Raw genomic sequence first — 19411 nt, 5'->3', positions numbered from 1 at the left:
ATCATTATTGGCAACTTAAATTTTTTTAAAGATTCAGGATAATCTTCTTTATTAAAAGATTCATGATAATCTTCTTTATTTCCTCTATATTGCATTGATTTTCTACCTAACTTAAACTTTATACATTTCAACTAATACAAATACGAAATAACTATTTAGATAAATAAATTTGGAAGAAAATTTATGCTGAGTAGAATTTTTAAAATAAAAAAATTAAAAATTATTCAAACAAAGAAAAAAAAAACAAACTACAAGAAAGCATGCCAAGATAAAAATTTAACTTCAATTCCAAGTTATTTTCGCCTCTAGGGCAAGAGATTTCGTTGAAATCCATGTTTTCATTATCAATTTGTTGCTGCTCCATTGTTAGATTCATCTAAAACTAATGAATTCAATGCTATTGGAGAAGAAAGAAAGCAATGAAGAGTCACAAGAATATAAGAAGCTATGGAGAGTTAAAAAGGTAAGTAAACAAAAGCTGAAAGTAACTGACATTAACTGAGAGTTGTGAATAGATAAATAACAATGAGCCTAAACATCTTTCGCTTTATGAAATTATAGGCTTCATTGAATTATTGGTTTGTTGGATACATTGCTTGTTGATTCCATTGCCCAGCCCATTTCCAATGAAAGGTTATTGTTGCCAGTGCAAATTGATGTACAAGCCCATCCCAGCAACCTATTCGGTCGACCTTGTTGGTTCACCCATCAGACTGCATTTCAGACATACGGGAGTCTGTCTTGTCCTCAGACAAGTTTGTCATTGTCATGAGATATAAAGCCAGTGTTTGTATTTTAAACATAGTATTGATGTTGGTTGGCCAAATCATACAGCCGTCAATGAAGCAAGGGACTGAAAGAAATTTGATGCCAATCCCTTCAGATTAGGGGTATGGCAGGCCCTTCTTGGACTGCAGATGACATGTGATGTGTAAGTCATAAAACCGAACTCTTCTTGAACAATAGGAGCACTTGGTATGACGAGCATGAAACTTTCTCAATGCCCAATGCTATTAGATTCATATGATGTCTAATAACCAGGTTGTACAACGAAAGCATTCCCTCCCTTGCCACAAATCATCTTTCTAGTTACACTTCCTAACCATGGAAATTTACTAGTTTCATCCATTCTATATAAGAAACAAGGGAATCCAGATATATATATACATATATACATATATACATATATACATATATACATATATACATATATACATATGTATATATATATGCAAAATGGAACATCAGTATAATGGAAATGTGATGGAAAGGGAATGGGATTGATTTATTGGACAAGCTGCAAGCTGTAGCTGATTTACATATAACAAATACGACAACTGCAAGGGGGAACTTCAAATGGTAATGGCCTAGTAGCCACTCCCTATTAAGCTAAATAACATGAAGGGAACGAGCATATTACTAATTCATACTATGACTATGATAGACATACATATATACATCAAACTTGTGTAGCAAAAACTTAGCCCAGACCTAGAGAAGCAGACCATGAAGGCTTTTTACCATTTTAGGGAGATAAGAGAATTTTCCTTGATTCATAATTCTTTTCTGCAAGGCACCCAGAACTGATGAGAGAGGTTATCCAAACCTGATCAGACCTCACTGGTTCATCATCATCATTCCGGTGCCAGCTCCAAAATGCATGAGTGGAATTCACTATCTTTAGCTCACCATGACCAAAGCTTGCTTCACGGAACATTGACCACTCAGGTTGTGGTTTTCGGAATCTGTAAGTAAATTTACAGCACTTAATGAAATTGCAGCTCATAATAAATTTGCATGAAGGTTTAAAATATTAAAGGTAAGCTTAATTTGTAGCTAGAAGTTATCAGACCACACAAGATAAATGCATGATGTTCAATTTGTACATCTGGAATCAAAATTATAAACAATTTAACTTATGCTAATAATATTAATGTTTTCTAATTAGATTTGATATTTCAGAAAGGTATCTGCAGAAAAGGACATACTTTGCAGCTAAACCTTCTCTATTGCCTCCATCTCCGATAGTAATATGGACTGCACCACAAGGATCTGATTTTCCATTGTTAACACGTTTCTGTCAAGTAGAGAACCACATATCATAAACCCATTCTAACAATATTAAGGAACAAAGCTAAGCAAGTATTGACATACAGAGCGCTCGTAGGCATGCACATGACCAGCAAGTACTAAATCAACACCAGCAGCATAAAGCAGTGGTTCCATGGCTGCCATCATCCCATCTCCTTCACCTTGATGAGCATTGTTGCTATTGTACCATGGAACATGGAATAACACAACTAACCAGGGTGTCTTTCTCCGATCCACCTTTGAAAGATCAGCCTACCAGATTTAAAAAGACACGAAACTTCGTCAGTTAAAAGCACAACTAGAGATTTCATTATAATCATGATAGAACTACACTCTTTCTAATAGGCCACAGAACACTTTGTGTCCTTGTGGTTCAAGCAGAAACCACTTATCAGAGGAAAGGAAAACCCAACCTTCAACCAGCTATATTGATCTGAAAGCTCATCATAATCTGTATATGAACCAAGCATGATAACATGGACTCCTGCAACTTCAAAAGAATAATAAAGATTGGAGGTTGATCCACTTTCCTCAAAAGGCATTTTCCATCTTGCATTATAGGACTGAAATGCATCCGTAAATAGTGGTATCTTCTCCTTTTCATGGTTGCCTTCTGTTACCATCCATGGTCTGGCACTTGCAAGTGGCTGCACCAGCTCACCGAAGGTGTCCCAGCGATGCTGCATGTAATCGGCGTATGAAAGGTCCCCAGGAAGCAGATGTATATTATATTTGCATTGATCAATGTGGTCTAGTGTTGATTTAGTCCAGCCAGTTTGACCTAAATCCCCAGCCACAGCAAAAGTAACAGGAAATTGAGCTGGAGGGGTCTTGAGCTGAAACTCAGGACCTTGTCCTCCGCATCGATAAAAATAAACAGTATCATGTTCCAGAGGTCCAATGACAGTGTGGTGTATCTTTCCTGAGCTATAGAATAGGTAACTATAAGAGGTGGTGTCTCCTTCAGCTGAAGAGGTGTATATCCCTGGTGAGGTTCCATATTCAACAATTGAAGGAGCGGATTTATCGTCAGTGACCCATGAGATTTGCATGTGTTTTTCTCCTGCCAAGGATATGTGGACCTGCAACGTATATTTGTCAAGCAAAAACCTTTTGAACTAAATGGCAACATGAAGGAGGTCTTGATGGAATTATTGGGAAATTAAATAATCAATACAAAAACCATTGAATCAACTCCTATGGAAATACAGTTATAAGACTTATAACAGTAGACACTCGTAATTCCTTTCTTTCTTGATTTGGGAAACTTAATCTTCACTCCACACCACAACACCAAGATCAATAGTAAGACTGTTATTCCAGCAAGCATCATATTATATGTTTTAAGAATTATTCCAACACAGCTGTGGACCAATGTATCTTGCTACAAAACAAAACATTTCTTTTGCTCCTTAAGAAGAATCTAGCTCTGATGTTTTGATCCATGCATGCCTAATACTCTACACTGCATTTCTTTGTTTCAACATAAGCATCATTAATCTCAAATCCACAGATAATATTTCCTAAAAATTTTTCAGAGAAAGTCTATAACTCTAATAATAGATATCTATCACAATAGATTGCTCGATGTTAAAAAAACTGATCCTGCAGGTCTAATCAGCTCCAGAAACAAGCAAATTTATTAGCTTAGATTGAAGCTTTTTAGGCAGCAGATACACAAAATCCAAAGACAAATTTGGCAGTAAAAACAAAAAAAAATGCAAAACTTTCTCAAGAAAAATCCATTTCATGGTAATTCCATTTCTCAAAACACAAATCCCCACAAATTTTTTCAGAGAAGCAAAAGTCTCAAACCCAAAATTTCCCCGAAAACTCTTATAAGTTAAAAAAGAAAGGTCTTTTCTTTCAACAAGATGAACCCAGAAATACAAAAACAAGAAACAACCCAGATCAGATCACATCAAGACAAAGCCAAAAAGCATTGAATCTGACAAAAACAAGAACAACCGAGAAACTGAAAAATGTTTAAAGGTAAAAATGATGCGGTTACCTGCTGGGGCTGAGATGGGGGCTTTGGGTTCCATGGAAAATGCAAAGTTTTACGAGGTTGAGGTCTAACATAATCAGTTCTGACAGTAACTGAGATTGACAGAAGAAGAGTTAGTATCAGATGTATAAATTTTGTTTCCATTTTTTTCTTTGGTCCTAGAAAATCTCTTTCCCTTGTGAAACACTGAACCGAAGTAAATTTTGATTTTCTTTGTCTCTACTTGATGAATGGTCCATTTTGAAATGACTGTCTTAGCCTTGCTAAGTTGATGGTATGGTGTTAGGAATATGGTAATGTTGTCATTTTGTGGAAAAGATGAAGTTGATATCTGGTTTGACTCTTTCCCTCTCCAACCCCTAACCGTTCAAACACAAGTAGTTAGCAACTCCCTTGTCAGGAAATCAGAACAAGGAACTACTCTGGCAAACCAATTGTGCAACTCTAAGATTGTGAAAGCTGAATAGCTTTCTGTACTGAAGCATGATTTCATCAACATGTTGAATTGCTATGAGAGCTCACAAATGGAATCCAGGGTCAGATTTTGTAACAAAGCAAACAAAACCATAGGTAAGTTACAATCATCAAATCGACATATTCTCAAGAGAATAAGCTTTCAAGCTAAAACCCCTTTTTCCTAACTGTAGAAATGGAGGCATATATCTCCTTATATTCTCCTAACATTCACCTAAACTTTGTACTTATTTATGACTTTTGACCCAATACTTTGCAAGAAAATTACCTGGGAAATTGTTTCATTTAAAGACAGAGTCCATAAATGCAAAAGCAAGCAACATGCTGATTCAATCATGAGAAACAAAAAGATATTCCCAGAAAACTTTGAATCTGGAATAAACATCAAGACCATAACGAGAAACTATTGAAAATGAAATGATGATGATGCATAGCAAAGTAGCAAGAACATTCCCATTCTTTTGAAACTGCAACTTCATGACCCACTTGTTTACTTGTATCTTGTGGAGTAATTACAAGATTGAACTGGTAGGAATTGTTGCTTCTGCAGCCTCTTTGAGTTCACCTATGCAAGAAAACGAAAATGAGCAAGAAACCAATATTTTCTTTAACTTCAGACTATATTTGCATAGCTGCTTATTGGGTCAAGTGAGTAGACTGAGATTGAGAGCATGTGTATTTTCCTGCTAGACCAAGTTTCTGATCCGATTAATATGCTAAGTTGGAAATATTTTAACAGAAATTCACCTAATAACTCTCTTTCCTGGCATTAATTACTGTCAATTAATTTTTGCAGAGCAGCCAGTATACCAAGAAGAGCTCAAAGAATGACTAGATAAATATACCCAGGTAATGTCAACTCCCAATCAAGTTGGCTAACAATCCATTAACCAAGAATTAATTGATGAAGATGCATGTGCAGTGCTTACATGTGAAATGTTCTCTAGTTTAAAACTTTGAATCAAATAGTCAACTGGTTTTATTAATTTATTATATAAAGAATTCCTTTTCATATATCAAAAAGTAAACGATGTTCTGGTCAAAGAATATCCAGCTAGTTGCTTGGTGTTTACATACTTTCTTCCTCCTAATTCTGATTTTCTGTCTTCCTTGCTTTATTCTTTTGACTTTGTTGCATCAATTGTTCAGCGTTTGAATATGAAAGTTGAAGGTGCAATGTCCTGGTCATCCTCATTCATTTCTTTGTGAGGGAGTTTTGTAAAGAGAGAAGAAAAAGGAGCAATACCCCAGTAAACATTGATCCTTTTGTTCTAGAGTTTCTGATATGATTGAACTGCCCTCATTCATTCTTTTATGTTCCTAAGTTTCATTTAACACAGAGGGGAAAAGAAAGAAGAAAAAAAATCTAATATCTTTTTGGCTTTCATATCCTGAACTGTGGAACGTGCTGTGGAGAGGCCTGTAAAAGACTATGAAGACTCCAAATGAGGTGAGTTTCAAGGGCCCTTATACATATGATTCTGTGAGTTTGTGCATGCTCTCCCTTTCTGTTTGGTCAAAGAAAAAAGGCCTTGTCTCTATCTGCTAGGACCATTGGTGGTATAATTCTTTTTGAAAACCTGATGTGGTTCAAATTCTTTTGCAGATAAATAACTAGTGATTAAAGTTGAAATTAGGTTGAGTTTTTTTCCTTTTCAGACATCTTGTGGATTGATCAGTGACTTATTCACCTGTAGTGTGCAGTTTCAAAAAAGTATTGCTAGTAAGGTACTCAGCGAAGTTCTCAAAATTTCTTCAAATTTTGTTACCGTCACTGAGATTCCATGTAATTACCAGCAAAGTGTCTTTTTGAATTTCAGATTGTCAGGGATGGCTGATCAAATTGGTCTAGCTGTTGCTGCAAAGATTACAGAATACCTGGTTGCACCAGCAATTTGTCATCTTAGTTATGCGTTCCGTTTTGCCAGTAATGTTGAGGACCTCAGGAAAGAGACTGAAAAGCTGACAGTTGCACAAGGGCGGTTGCAAAATGATGTCAATGAAGCCATAAGGCAAACTGAAGAAATTGAAAAAGATGTGGAGGACTGGCTTACAGAGGCAAACAAAGTCCTGGAAGATGTGAAGCTCCAGGACAGTGAAATAGAAGAAAACAGAAGGTGTTTTAATTGGTGTCCTAATTGGCCCTGGCGTTATCAATTGGGTAAGAAAGTAGCAAAGCAAAAGTTCAGTGTTGTTCAACTTCAAGAGACTTCCAAATTTCAACGAGTAGGACACCGTGCTACCCTTCCTGTCATAGAATTCTTACGATGCAAGGATTTTATGCCATCTAAATCTTCAGAGAAAGCTTTCAATCAGATTATGGAGGCCTTGACAGACGATGATGTGAGCATGATTGGACTGTATGGGATGGCTGGGGTAGGTAAGACAACCATGGCAAAAGAAGTTGGAAAGAAATCCACAGAACTGAAGCTTTTTAATTTAGTAGTGATTGCTGTTGTCTCTCAGACTCCAAATATCAAAAACATTCAAGGTCGGATTGCAGACTCATTAGATTTACGATTTGAAAAGGAAACTGAAGAAGGAAGAGCAGCTCAGATATGGCATAGACTGCAAGAAAAGAAGAAGATCTTCATAATCCTTGACGATGTTTGGAAGGAACTCGACTTGGCAGCTATAGGAATTCCATTTGGTGCTGATCACAAGGGTTGCAAAGTTCTTCTGACAACACGACTTCAACATGTATGTACCAGAATGAGAAGCCAAACGAAGATTCAACTAGATGTTTTATCCAATGATGAAGCCTGGACCTTATTCAAACACAATGCAGGTTTAGATGATGCACCATGCCACAGTGAATTGATTGATGTAGCACAAAAGGTTGCTGGAGAATGCAAGGGATTGCCTCTTGCAATTGTAACTATTGCCAGGGCCCTAAGAGAAAAACCTCTAGATGAGTGGATAGTAGCAAATCATCGACAACAAAAAAGCCCTCAGCTTGCAGAGAATCAAGATTTCTGTGAAGATATCTATGGATGTCTTAAGTTCAGTTATGATTATTTGAAGGGAAGAAAAATCAAGTCATGTTTCTTGTTGTGTTCCCATTTCCCGGAAGATTATGAGATTAGTATCGAGCAGTTGACTAGATATGGAATTGGCCAAGGCTTATTCCAGGATGTTAACTTCATTGAAGATGCAAGGAGAGAAATGCGAGTAATATTAACCAATCTCCAATACTCTGGTTTGTTGTTGGACACTGGCAATGAAGAAACTGTGAAAATGCATGATGTCATCCGTGATTTTGCCCACTGGATAGCATCAGAAGCAGAGAATGTAATGATAAAAGCAGGCCTTGGGTTAGATGAATGGCCAAATTCTGAAAGCTTGGGATGTTGTAAAACAATCTCCTTGATGAACAACAAAATAGAATATCTTCCTGATAAATTGGTATGCCCAAAACTGGAAACTTTATTGATGAGTGGGAATCGTTTGATGGCTATTTCAAGTTCATCTTTTGAAGGGATGAAAACCCTCAAAGTATTAACTCTTTCAGGTGGGTTATTGCCATCTCTGGAAGGAATTCTATGGTTGACAAACCTGAAAACCTTACACCTAGAGGGATGCAAACTCCATGACATCTCATCATTGGCAGAACTGAAGAAACTTGAGATTCTAGACTTTTGTGGTTGTTATCTTGATAATATACCAGATGAAATAGGGGAATTAATTAGTTTAAGATTGCTAGATCTGTCCTATGCTGATGGACACTGGAAAATCCCACCTAATCTGATACGAAGGTTATCCAAACTGGAAGAGCTGTATATTGGTGAGTTTAGCTTTAGCCAATGGGCCATTGAAGGGAGAGGTGAGGAGGCAACTACTGCTAGTTTATCAGAGCTGAAATCATTGTCCCGTTTAACTGCACTAACAATGAAGGCTAATTCTATATGTTTGCCAAGATACTTTGTCTTCCCTAAATTACAAAGGTACAAGATAGCAATAAATCAATGTTTTGACCACCGCTATCCAAGCTCAAGAAGCTTGAAAATTGCAGGATTCCCGTTAAGTCCTTTTAAGGAGCTGCTTTCTGATATTGAGTACCTTGATTTGGATAGTATCATTGGTCATCAATGCCTTGTTCCGAGCTTGGATCAAAGAGGGTTAAACAAATTGACCTTTCTTTGGCTCAGACGTTGTAGGCATATGCAATGCCTCATTCAGACAGTACAGCAGCAGGTTCCTGCCATTGCATTGTTTAATCTAGCAGAATTATTCATTGAAGATATGGTTTCCTTGACAGAGCTATGTAATGGTCCGCAACCAACAGGTTTTCTACAGAACTTAAAAAAGTTTACTGTGAAAAATGGTGCTGCTATGATCTCTACAGTTCCAGTAGAAAAACATCTAAGAGAGGTGACTGTCATAAACTGTCCTATGTTGCTAGCAGTGTTTCAGTTGGATAGTCTGCAACATACTGGGGAAGAAAATCATCCCATACTGCTTTCAAACTTGTCTTACTTAGAGCTTGAGCTATTACCTAACTTGGAGCATATATGGGAAGGGCCCATCGATCGTGTAAGCCTTCAAAGTCTTAAGACTGTGAAAGTACAGAGTTGTGATAAATTGGCATCTCTCTTCTCTCCAGTGCTTGCTCAAGGTCTTTTGCAACTTGAAACACTTGAAGTACATGACTGTTCTGGAATGAAGCATATTGTCCAAGAAACAGTTGACTCTGATTCCCATCCTCTGAGCTTGCCAAAATTAACAACTCTAAAGATCTCTTCTTGTGATATTTTGGAATATGTTTTTGCAAACTCTACAGCCCCAGATTTTCCACAGCTAAAAGAAATTAACATTACTAATTGTACTCAGTTGAAACAAGTTTTCAGCCTTGGAAAAGAATTGGATGGCAAGGACATTGTTCTACCTCAACTACAGTTGTTAGTACTTAAAAACTTAAAAAGCTTGAGCAGTTTCTGTCCAGAAAACTGTGTTATTGTGCAGCTATCTTTGGAAGTGTTAGAGATTGAAGAATGCCCCCTGCTGGAACCTTTTACTTTTGAAGACATGATGAAGGCTCAAATGAAGGTATTTCTATTCTCACTTAGAGTTCTTTTTTGGTATTTCTTGTGTCCTGGTTGCAGTTCATCAAATAGTCTACTTCATAGGAGAGATAACTCTAACCAATTTGTTAGTTCAAACCCTCTCATACCACTTCGGTTGGATAGACCATTTTGTTAGTTCCCAGTAGCAGTTGATGAATATTTCTACTCTAATGCACTGGTTTTGGTCAATCTCTTGCTTTGGCACCAGACCTAAACATAATCTAGGCTTATCAGAGGAATTGCAACTTATCAATGCAGAGTTAGATATACAAGAAATAGAGAAGAGTATATTTGTGTTCATGATTACTTACTAGCCGGTCAGGAAATGATACTTATTTGACACTCAAACTGTTGAATGTTCATTTATCCAATAAATGGGGAATAGAGTTGGTTAATTTTTTTCTTTTAATTTGTTTGTGTTAGCCTTGCCTGAATTAGGCAGCAAATTTTTGTTCTAATATCAATTGACATTATCTATCTGGTCTAACTGTTGGCTATATCCACAGAAACTATGGCTCTCTAAGGTTGGAAATAACTGTCGACAGTGCAACAGTGTTGGCCTCCAGGGAAGACAGAGGTCACCTAATATGGAATATTTAACAGTTGGGAACTGTGAAGAGATTTTTCAACTTGAAGGCGGATTCTTCGTCTCAAGTCTGGAGAAACTACAACTGAAAGATCTGCAAGAGTTACAAGTGATATGGAAAGGACCTACACAGATTGCAACCCTTCAAAACCTTACTCATCTGGAAGTAGTTGAGTGTAAGAGACTGAGACATATCTTCTCACCTATGTTTGCTCGAAATTTTCTGCAATTGAAAGACCTACATTTGGAAGGATGTGAGGAACTGGAGCAAATCATTGTCAAAGATCAAATTTCATTATCTTCTTCAAAGGATCGTCTTCAAGCTATAAGCTTCCCTAATCTGACCAAAATATGGATCAACAACTGCAACAAACTGAAAATTCTCTTCCCTGTTAGTGCTGCTCGTGGTCTTCCAAAACTTGAAGAGTTGAAAATAGAAGAGGCGTCAGGATTAGAGCAAGTGTTTGGACATGAAGATGGAGCAAACATTACAAATGAAGAGGATATGGCGCTTTCTAAGTTAAAGAAAGTAGATATCCTCCACCTACCAAGCTTTGTCAGTTTCTGCCCATCCGATTATCATATAATGTTCCCATCATCGTTCACTGCAACAGTAGAAGACTGCCCCAACTTGACCACATGTTTCACTGTTGATAGAAAAAATTTGATACCTTCTGGCACACAGGTAAACACGCCAATCTCTTTTCCTGATATGAGGGATTTGATGCTATTATTGATGCTGCTAATAAAATAAAAAAAAAAGAACATATCGAATTCTCTCATTCAATTTCCACTGCAGATGAATTGTTAATGTGGTAGAGACAAAATTCTATACAATGCAACATAGTATTGTCCTATACTTTTATGCATGGCTCAAGTTAAGACTCAAGAGTAACACACACTTCAGTGCTTCAAGCCAAAATTTGACTAGTTTGCTGTTAGCAGGCTTTACTTGAAATACCTAAACAGATGATTGTTTTCTCAAGTACTTGATGCATTCCTCTTACTGTGTTTAGAAATTTTTACCATTCGTTAAGAACCATTTGCATCATTTTCAAGCACTTAGGAGCTCAATTAGGTGAAGTACGCAATATGTTTGACTGTGAAAATTTCAACTGCTAAGTTTATTGTTTCTATTCATTTTCGAAAGAAAATGAAATTAAAGTTAAGCAATGTTGGTTGCTAATTTGATGAGATGGAATACTTGTATTTACAGAAGCCACATCTTCAAAAGGAAAAGAAACTGTCTAAAACACAGGGAAAATGCTTCCTAGATTTGAAAGAATTAAGAATTAAAAGTTGTGGAGTGCAAGAGGTGTTTCAGCTCAAGGGTCTTCCGCTTCTAACTACAACTGCAGAACATCAATGCTACTGCTCAATGTCTGGGAACATTATTGACATAGTTGAGTCCTACAAGAGTGTAAGCCTTAGTGGTCTTACTACTTTGGAGCTGTCCAAATGTAAGAGATTGAAACACATTTTCACACCCACCCTTGCTCGAAATCTGCCACGACTGAAGTACCTGAGTATATGGGAATGTGAGGATTTGGAGCAAATCATTGCCAATGATGATGGTAAAGAAAGGGACCAAACTTCAACATCAACATCATCAAGGGGTCATTTCCAACCTATATGTTTCTGTGCACTGAATAAAGTCAAAATTGGAAGCTGCAATAAAATGAAAAGCCTCTTTCCGGTTAGTGTTGCTATGCCAAAACTAGAAATACTCAAAGTTGAAGGTGCTTCTGAACTAAAGCAACTATTTGGAGATAAAGATGAAGAAGCAGGTGCCCAGGAAGAGAAGCAAATAGTGCTCCCTCAATTGTGGATGTTGGATCTCCTTCAACTCCCAAGCCTCATCACTTACTGCCCAAGGGGTTACCATCTTGTAATTCCCTATTTGATTTATTCAAAGGTTGAAAATTGTCCCAAGCTTTGTGTGAATGCCAAGACATAGAGGTATCTGCAATTTGCACTGTTACTGATTTTTGTTTATTTGTTATGTGCTATACTTCTTGGAAACAAAAAATTAGTACTAATTCTTGTTCTTTATGTCTCTCTTTGTTTGGTTTTGAAGGCTCCCTACAGGATAAACCAAGATGCATCAGAAGAATCAGAACACAGTTTAACAGGAATGCAAAACCATGTTAAAGCGTCAATCTGAATTTTACTAGCTTCTGCTGCTACATGTTTAGCAAATGAACAAGTATCATCTACTTCAGTTGTTTTTGGGTGGTTCATTTGTATCAACATCCTAACCATCTTTAGTATTTCATACATGAATAAATAGGTGGTTGATCAAGCTTTGACTTCCGACCCATTCATTCAATGGATTTGTCCAAGTGACAGGATATTTGCTTTCAATATCATTTTGGTTCTTTATGTCATATATTCTTACAAATTACAGCTGAGTATTACAAGCACTCAACAGCATTTGAAAAGATGAATCAAAAGGGAATCCCAAGCTAGTATCACTTAAAAATATACTTTGACTGCCTGGTGTATAGTATTTAGTATATACCATGAATCAGACACTACAAGAAGTTGTTTTCCTTCAAGCTCTCAAACTGAACAATGGGAAAATAGAATGAAGCAGGAGAGCAACGATGGACTATGGAAATGCTAGCAGCAATACCATTTTCTACGGCATGAAATACATGAGGCAGGAGTTGAAGAAGAAAACGGCCCATTAATGAGGTTTTCCCTTCCTTCCTATTCACGGCCCAGTATCAGTAAAGTGTTCAAAAGTATGTTCTGTAGCTTCCCCTCCGCCATTTCCATTTGCTCTTCTTTACTGTGCTGTGAATCTTTTTGCAATATGTTTAGGCTGCTCTGGGCACCAGTGCAAAGGTATATCATACTAGAATTCTGCTTTCTCTCCTATACATCTTCTTTCTTCTAGAATTGTTTCACTTGCTGTTTTTCTGTGCATCTTGTCTCAATTGCAACTGATGCTGTTGCCAACATTTAGTTTGATATAAGCTTTTCTCTTCAGCCTTTTATCTTTGATATAAGATCATCTTTTGCAAGAACGTTTCGTTTCTATTTCCAACATTTACAATAAATTTTCATCATTTTTTTAATCAATAATTATGGATAGTTTTTATATTTAAAAAAAATTCAAATTCTACATTTTTAATAATTATAAATATTTTATATGCATCCATTATCGGTAAAATGGTTGATTGATATGGTGCTCTCATCCTTCGATCTTATCCAGTATGTAGCTAGAGAGATATTTTTCCATTAAAGCCATTAAATTGACCAAGCAAGTAGGGCATAAATAAATGGACCATGAAGGAAAAATGATTGCAAAATGACAAAAATACAAAGAACAACGATAGAGGAATCACATCAATTATTCAATAATTTTTATTTTGCAGTTTTAATTAAAAGGTTGGACAAATTGAGATATATATAATATTAATTTAAATTTTTTTATATATCTTAATTGATACACTTTCTAATTTCATTTATAAAATTTTTTTAGCTCCATCACAGTTTAATGAATTATTTTTATAATTTAATTAACTCAAAAGCTAATTGATAAAAGTTGAAAGGAGCGTTAAGCCTAGATTTCTCTTTTAATTTTGTTTTATTTCAACAATATAAATACATTTTTATTGTTTTTTTGAATTAATTCACACTTATCACACATTGCAAAAAATTGGTTTTTCCTAACAAAAAAATTTTGAAAAAAATTTATTTTGATTTTTTCTAACAAATTTTTGATGTATTTCCAATTGAAATTTTTTGTTCGAAATTCGTTAAAAATTTTTTTGATGTAAAAAAAAATTACTCTTGCCAAACTTTCAGATAGATTTCCACTACAATTTTTTAATGGAAAATAATCTATTGAAAATCTATTGAAAAGTTTAAGGTGCCAATAAGAATTTACTCCCGTCAAACTTTTCGACGGACTTCCAGTAGAAATTTTGCAAATTTTTTAATAAAGTTTTTTATTGAAAAAAGCTATTATCAATAAAAATCTTCTAACAGAATATTTCGTTAGAGAATTTCATGGATATTATTATTTTTAAAATTTTTTATTTAAAATATATTAAGAATTTTTTAAAATTTTGTTAATCTTTTATAAAAATATATTAATAAAATTAAATATATACATATTGAGTTTCATAATATTAAAAATTTAAATATGTTTTCATTTGCTTATTATTTTTTCATATATCTTAAAAATTTTATTAAATTGTAAATTATAAATTAATTGTTTCAAATTCATTAACGTTATAAAATTAAAAAAATTATAAAAAATAACGTAATAAATTTTCTAATTTTATAAAAATAGATGATAAAATTTAATAATATATTAAATGAAAACTAACAATAAATCAAAAGTGTTTCCAAGTTTAGCCATGTCTTTGGATGACAAGTGAGGAGCTTTACTAAATAAATAAGTCATCGTCTATCACATACATATATACACATTAAATAAATAAAACTCAAATTCAAATTTTCAAATAAATGATGTATAGAGACTTACTAATACAATTGAGTAACAATATTCATATAATATATATATATATAGTTTAAGGATTTCTTAAAATAAAATAAAATAGAAAAGGAGAAAAACAAAAAGAAAGGACAAAAGCGGGGCCCAATGACAATGAGGGAAGCAAATATCTAACAAGATATTTGTATGTACCTAGGAGATAGGGTCAATTTGTCTTGTACAGTGAACCCCCTCACCCACAATAAAACATGCCTTTTTTTTTTTTTTCCTCTCAAACAGTGAATGCTTTTATACCATTTTTTTACCCATAATAAAACGTGCCTTTTGTCCTGAGTTCTTTCAGTTTTTAAGCAGCAAGCACTGGCTCTAAAGGCGGCACAAACACTTCCATCTTATCTTTGCAAACAAGAACGCGTGGTCAACAATGGCAGGTCGGCACACTTCAATTGCGAATACTGCTGCTGTTGCTGCTGCTGCTACAAATGTTCAATACGAGCGTGCCTTGGTGAGCATCGAGTATGTACGTGTGAACAATATTGATAAAAGGACTCCTGGTCACCTCTACGGAACAGTAAAGGTCAAGGACTTCTGGGGCCTTCATACGGTGTATGATCGGAGTTCAAGTGACTATGAGAGCAAAGGTCCTGGCGAATTTGCCACATTGACAGGCCCTTCTGATGCTATTTCGGGCTATGATGTGTTTATTATCAGCGTCAGTTTGTGGCACCATGACAGCTTGTCCCCCAAGGATGAGATTGCTCAAGGCGACATCGTGTGGGAACCAAGAAATGAGAATCTAACTTTCGCCAATTACGACAAGCGTTTGGAGAAGGTTGTGTTTGGTCAATATGGCAGTGTTACTGTGGGTTACTCCGTAATAAGATATGCTCTTAACGCCACTGTCAAAGTTGTGCTGATCAACGGGGATAATAAATCGCCGGCGGATGTGCATGGAACAATTAAAGCTTCGCAGGTTATAGGGGTATCAGAGACATCCCTCACATTGTTTGAGAAATCATCCGGTGAATATGTCCAAGTGAGTCCCAATCAATCTATTCCCCTGACTCGTTCAGTTGTGGTAGCACCAGCAAGTTCCGGGTTAACAATCATGGCAGATTTGTGGAATTATGATACGCTGTCACCTGATCACCAAATTGCAAAGGGAAGTGCGCACTTTGATGCCGTGGTCGGAACCCAAATCAAGAGCATATACAGTCAACATGGTGAAGTGCAAGTATCCGTCACTTGTGAGTAATCGAGGAAGCAACACTCTCCTTGCCCAACCTTGCCTGCCGGTTATAAAAGTAAAGAGGATATTACAAGTTCTGTTCAGAATTTACTGTGTTGTGAATCATCTTGCAATATGTTTAGGCTGCTCTGGGCACCAGTGTAAAGTTATAACATACTAGAATTCTGCTTTCTCTCCTATACATCTTCTTCCTTCTAGTATTGTTTCACTTGCTGTTTTCTGTGCATCTTGTCTCAATTGAAACTGATGCTGTTGCTAACATTTAGTTTGATATAAGGTTTTCTCTTCAGCCTTTGATCTTTGATACAAGAGCATCTTTTGCAAGAACGTTTACTTAATTTCTATTTTCAACATTTACTATAAATTGCCATCATTTTTACACATTTTTTTACCAATAATTATGGATATTTTTATATTTGTCCATTTATGCATCCGTTATCCCTAAATTGGTTGGTTGATATTGGTGCTCTAATCCTGTGGTCATATCCAGTAAGTAGTTAGAGAGATATTTTTCCATGAGAGCCTTTAAACCGACCAGGCAAGCACATAAGAAATAAATGGGCCACGAGGGGAAAAGCGACTGAAAATGACAAAAATGTAAAAAACATCAATTATTCAAAGTTTTCTATTTTCAAGTGTTTTTGCTATCTGAAGAAGAATTAACTGTTGTTTCTTAATTCCCTCTGCTAAGGGGCTTCTGATTATTGTAGTGCAAAGTTGATTTCTACTTGAGCTTTCTTTGATCAAGATAGAAGCTTAGCCTTGGCTTCAGAAAGATCATGTTTCCTTTGTATATATGTGCATCATTTTCATCTACGGCTTATTTTTGTCTTGAATTTTTGCATTTGAGCATACATCTGCAAACTTTAACTGCAAAATTGGCACTAAATTATTTTGTATGTCCGAATTAATTCTTCTGATTTTCTACAGTTACACTCCACACATGGCATTTGTGTGAAGCACAGAGATTCGAAACAAAAGAAGTCTTTGCCTTAAGAGTTTCTACTTTCTATATTCAACTACTGTTTTTGTTATCAGAAGCAGAATTATCTGCAGGCATTCAAAAGAAGATAAGTGAAAGTCTGTTGTTTTCTAATTTCATGGCCTTTTGATCATTGCAGTGCATGCAAAGTTGATTTCTGCATCAATTTTCTTTGAACTCAAAAAAAAAAAAAAAAATCACACCGACTTTGTTAGTGTCTGCAATGTATTTTGCGTGTATCAAAATAGAAGCTCTGTCTTGGCTCTTCAAAGTTCATATGTATTTCCTTGGTATGTAGCTGTTCATCCTCTTCTATTCCATTTGAGTAGATATTTGCTAGTTTGGATGCAGTGACACTTACTTTCTATTTCCAAATTAAGTAATTCTTTTAAACTTAGCTTGAGAGATATTTTTATTTCCACCTTGTGCAGTATTTTTTTGATTGTGTTGCTAGTTAATCTTTATAACTTCTTTTGTCTTCCTGTTACTGCTTTTACTCAAGAAAAACCTGTTCTTCAACCTCAGTCATCAGTGAATGGCTGCTTAATTTGCAACCTCTGTTGCTTCTGCTACTCTGGGAAATTGGGCAGTGTAACACGGAACAGTTCATGTTCGTTACTTTTTCTGTTTTGGCAAAATCGTTGAAGATTTCAGTAATCAAAGCAAAATCGTTGGAAATTGGGCAGTGTCCCAAACTCCGAATATCAACAATATTCAAGGAAAAATGGCAGACTTCCTACATTTAAATTTTCAAAAGACGACTTTAGAAGGAAGAGCAGGACAATTGTGGTTGAGAATAAAAGACGTGAAAAGCATCCTATTTCTTTCTTTTTTTTTGAAAGATGGTATTTTATTGATCCAGCCATTCAACCTGCCACTTTAAGTCTTAAGTCCCTCATAGACTAAAGACTCTTGATGGCATAAGAGTTGTCTTAGCTGGGAGAAGACTCTACGATTGCATCCTGAAGGAGCTGCCTACAAAAGGATTGGCAGCACAACTACATGAGCAAAAGAAACCTAAACAAAAAGTTATCTAAGTTCCTATGCACATCAATAAAATTTCTAAATGGCTCGTCAAAACAAAAATATTAAGCCATACGCGTCCTTAATTATAATCCTTGGTGATTTTTGGGAAGAGCTTGGCTTGAAGGTTATAGGAATTTCGTTCGGTGATGAACAGTTGCAAAATTTTTCTAACCACGCATCTTAAACAAGTTTGCACTCGATTGAAATGTCAAAAGGAAGTTCAACTCAACATCTTATCTGAACATGAAGTTTGGGCTTTATTCAAAGGTAATGCTGGGCTAAAAGATGTCACTTCCCCCTTCAATGATGTAGCTAGGGAGGTTGCCGGAGAATGCAAAGGTTTGCCTCTTGCAATTGTAACTTTGGGAAGAGCTTTGAAAGATGAAACTCTAGACGGTGGAAAGTAGTGTATCAGCGACTGAAAGACTCTAGACATATAGAGAATCAAGATGTTTACGGAGGTATTTACAACAGTCTTTAAAATTAGTTATTATTGTTTAAAAAAGGACAATAGCCGTTCATGTTTACTATTGTATTCACTTTTTTAAAAGATCGTGAGATTAGAATCGAGGAATTAACTATATACAGAATTAGGCAAGGAATGTTCGATGGTGTTGACTTAATTTAAGATGCAAGGAGGGAGATGTGCGTAATAATAAAAAATCTCCAAAAGTCAAGTTTGTTGTTGAAAACTAATAATGAAAGGCGTGTGAAAATGCATGCTGTGGTTCGTGATTTTGATTATTGGATGACATCGAGAGGAAAAAACACATTCATGGTGAAAAGTGGGTTAAAGCAATGACCTACGAGTGAAAGTTTTCAAATGTTACACAAAATCTCATTAATGAAGAACAAAATAAATATTTTTCTTGACAAATTGAAGGTTCCAAATCCCATTGATTATAAAGTTTTCGATTTTAATAGATTATGATTATAATTATGATAGCTGGAGTTTAGTAAGAATACCAAATATATTTTTCCAAAGAACGAAAGCCCTCAAAGTTTTAGTTCTTATAAGTGTGTTGGTGTCATTGGAAGAATCACAATTCTTCACAAACTTTCGAACTCTATACTGGGAAAATTGTGAGCTGGAGAATGCTTCAGCATTGGAAAATTTGAAAGAACTTGAATTTATTATTACTCCGTTTTCTGATATCAAGAAGCTACCTTATGAATTATGAGAATTGAATACTCTAAGATTTCTGGTTATAAGGAATGAGTCTGAGAGTTTTGATTTACCCCAAACTTGCAACCAACGTGAGTAGTAGATCGGACTCTTATAATATTGCTTTCAAGTATTATTTATTATTAATCTTATTTATTTTTCTACTGTTATACTCTATGAAAATCTTTGTAAAAGTAATTGCAATGTTTAATAAATTTATATTATAAATCATTATCATTAAAGTATAATTTTTTAAAAGAAATTAATTAAAAAAAAAGAAAAACTCTTAATACATT

General features: G+C 35.4%; 3 protein-coding genes across 6 annotated transcripts; 2 read left to right on the top strand and 1 right to left on the bottom strand.

Annotated features, from left to right (window-relative positions):
- Positions 1–1261: 1261 nt before the first annotated feature.
- On the bottom strand, positions 1262–4365 carry PAP18 (purple acid phosphatase 18). The gene is made up of 5 exons (XM_007020832.3): positions 4103–4365; positions 2505–3173; positions 2155–2343; positions 1989–2077; positions 1262–1745 (listed from the first exon to the last, which is right to left on the bottom strand). The coding sequence occupies exons 1-5, from the start codon at positions 4241–4243 to the stop codon at positions 1526–1528; spliced, it is 1308 nt and encodes a 435-aa protein (XP_007020894.3). The 5' UTR covers positions 4244–4365; the 3' UTR covers positions 1262–1525.
- A 781-nt stretch (positions 4366–5146) lies between these two features.
- LOC18593555 (disease resistance protein At4g27190) lies at positions 5147–13236 on the top strand. Of its 4 annotated transcripts, none has more exons than XM_088808079.1 (6): positions 5147–6023; positions 6180–6301; positions 6394–9619; positions 10143–10907; positions 11439–12181; positions 12300–13236. In XM_088808079.1, exons 3-5 carry the CDS (start codon positions 6404–6406, stop codon positions 12177–12179), a joined length of 4722 nt encoding a protein of 1573 aa, XP_088664205.1. In that variant the 5' UTR covers positions 5147–6023; positions 6180–6301; positions 6394–6403; the 3' UTR covers positions 12180–12181; positions 12300–13236. The 4 variants fall into 4 exon arrangements, with proteins under 4 accessions (XP_088664205.1, XP_088664202.1, XP_088664203.1 ...); XM_088808080.1 differs by having other exon boundaries at positions 6000–6023; positions 6233–6301; XM_088808076.1 differs by having other exon boundaries at positions 6233–9619.
- Positions 13237–15117: 1881 nt separating this feature from the next.
- LOC18593551 (uncharacterized) lies at positions 15118–15948 on the top strand. Its single transcript, XM_018129889.2, has one exon. The coding sequence runs from the start codon at positions 15118–15120 to the stop codon at positions 15946–15948; it is 831 nt and encodes a 276-aa protein (XP_017985378.2).
- The last annotated feature ends 3463 nt before the right edge of the window (positions 15949–19411 follow it).

This window comes from Theobroma cacao, chromosome 7 (assembly GCF_053813885.1).
Source record: "Theobroma cacao isolate CCN51 chromosome 7, ASM5381388v1, whole genome shotgun sequence".
Classification (NCBI taxonomy): domain Eukaryota; kingdom Viridiplantae; phylum Streptophyta; class Magnoliopsida; order Malvales; family Malvaceae; genus Theobroma; species Theobroma cacao.
This window is presented reverse-complemented; position numbering and strand designations above follow the sequence as displayed.

Coding starts and splice junctions, on each gene's coding strand:
- PAP18 (XM_007020832.3), bottom strand. CDS start 4,243: ATGGAAACAAAATTTATACATCTGATACTAACTCTTCTTCTGTCAATC. Junction 3,174..4,102: donor CCCCATCTCAGCCCCAGCAG/GTAACCGCATCA, acceptor TATACGTTGCAG/GTCCACATATCCTTGGCAGG. Junction 2,078..2,154: donor TGCATGCCTACGAGCGCTCT/GTATGTCAATAC, acceptor TCTACTTGACAG/AAACGTGTTAACAATGGAAA.
- LOC18593555 (XM_088808076.1), top strand. Junction 9,620..10,142: donor TGATGAAGGCTCAAATGAAG/GTATTTCTATTC, acceptor CTATATCCACAG/AAACTATGGCTCTCTAAGGT. Junction 10,908..11,438: donor TGATACCTTCTGGCACACAG/GTAAACACGCCA, acceptor TTGTATTTACAG/AAGCCACATCTTCAAAAGGA.
- LOC18593551 (XM_018129889.2), top strand. CDS start 15,118: ATGGCAGGTCGGCACACTTCAATTGCGAATACTGCTGCTGTTGCTGCT.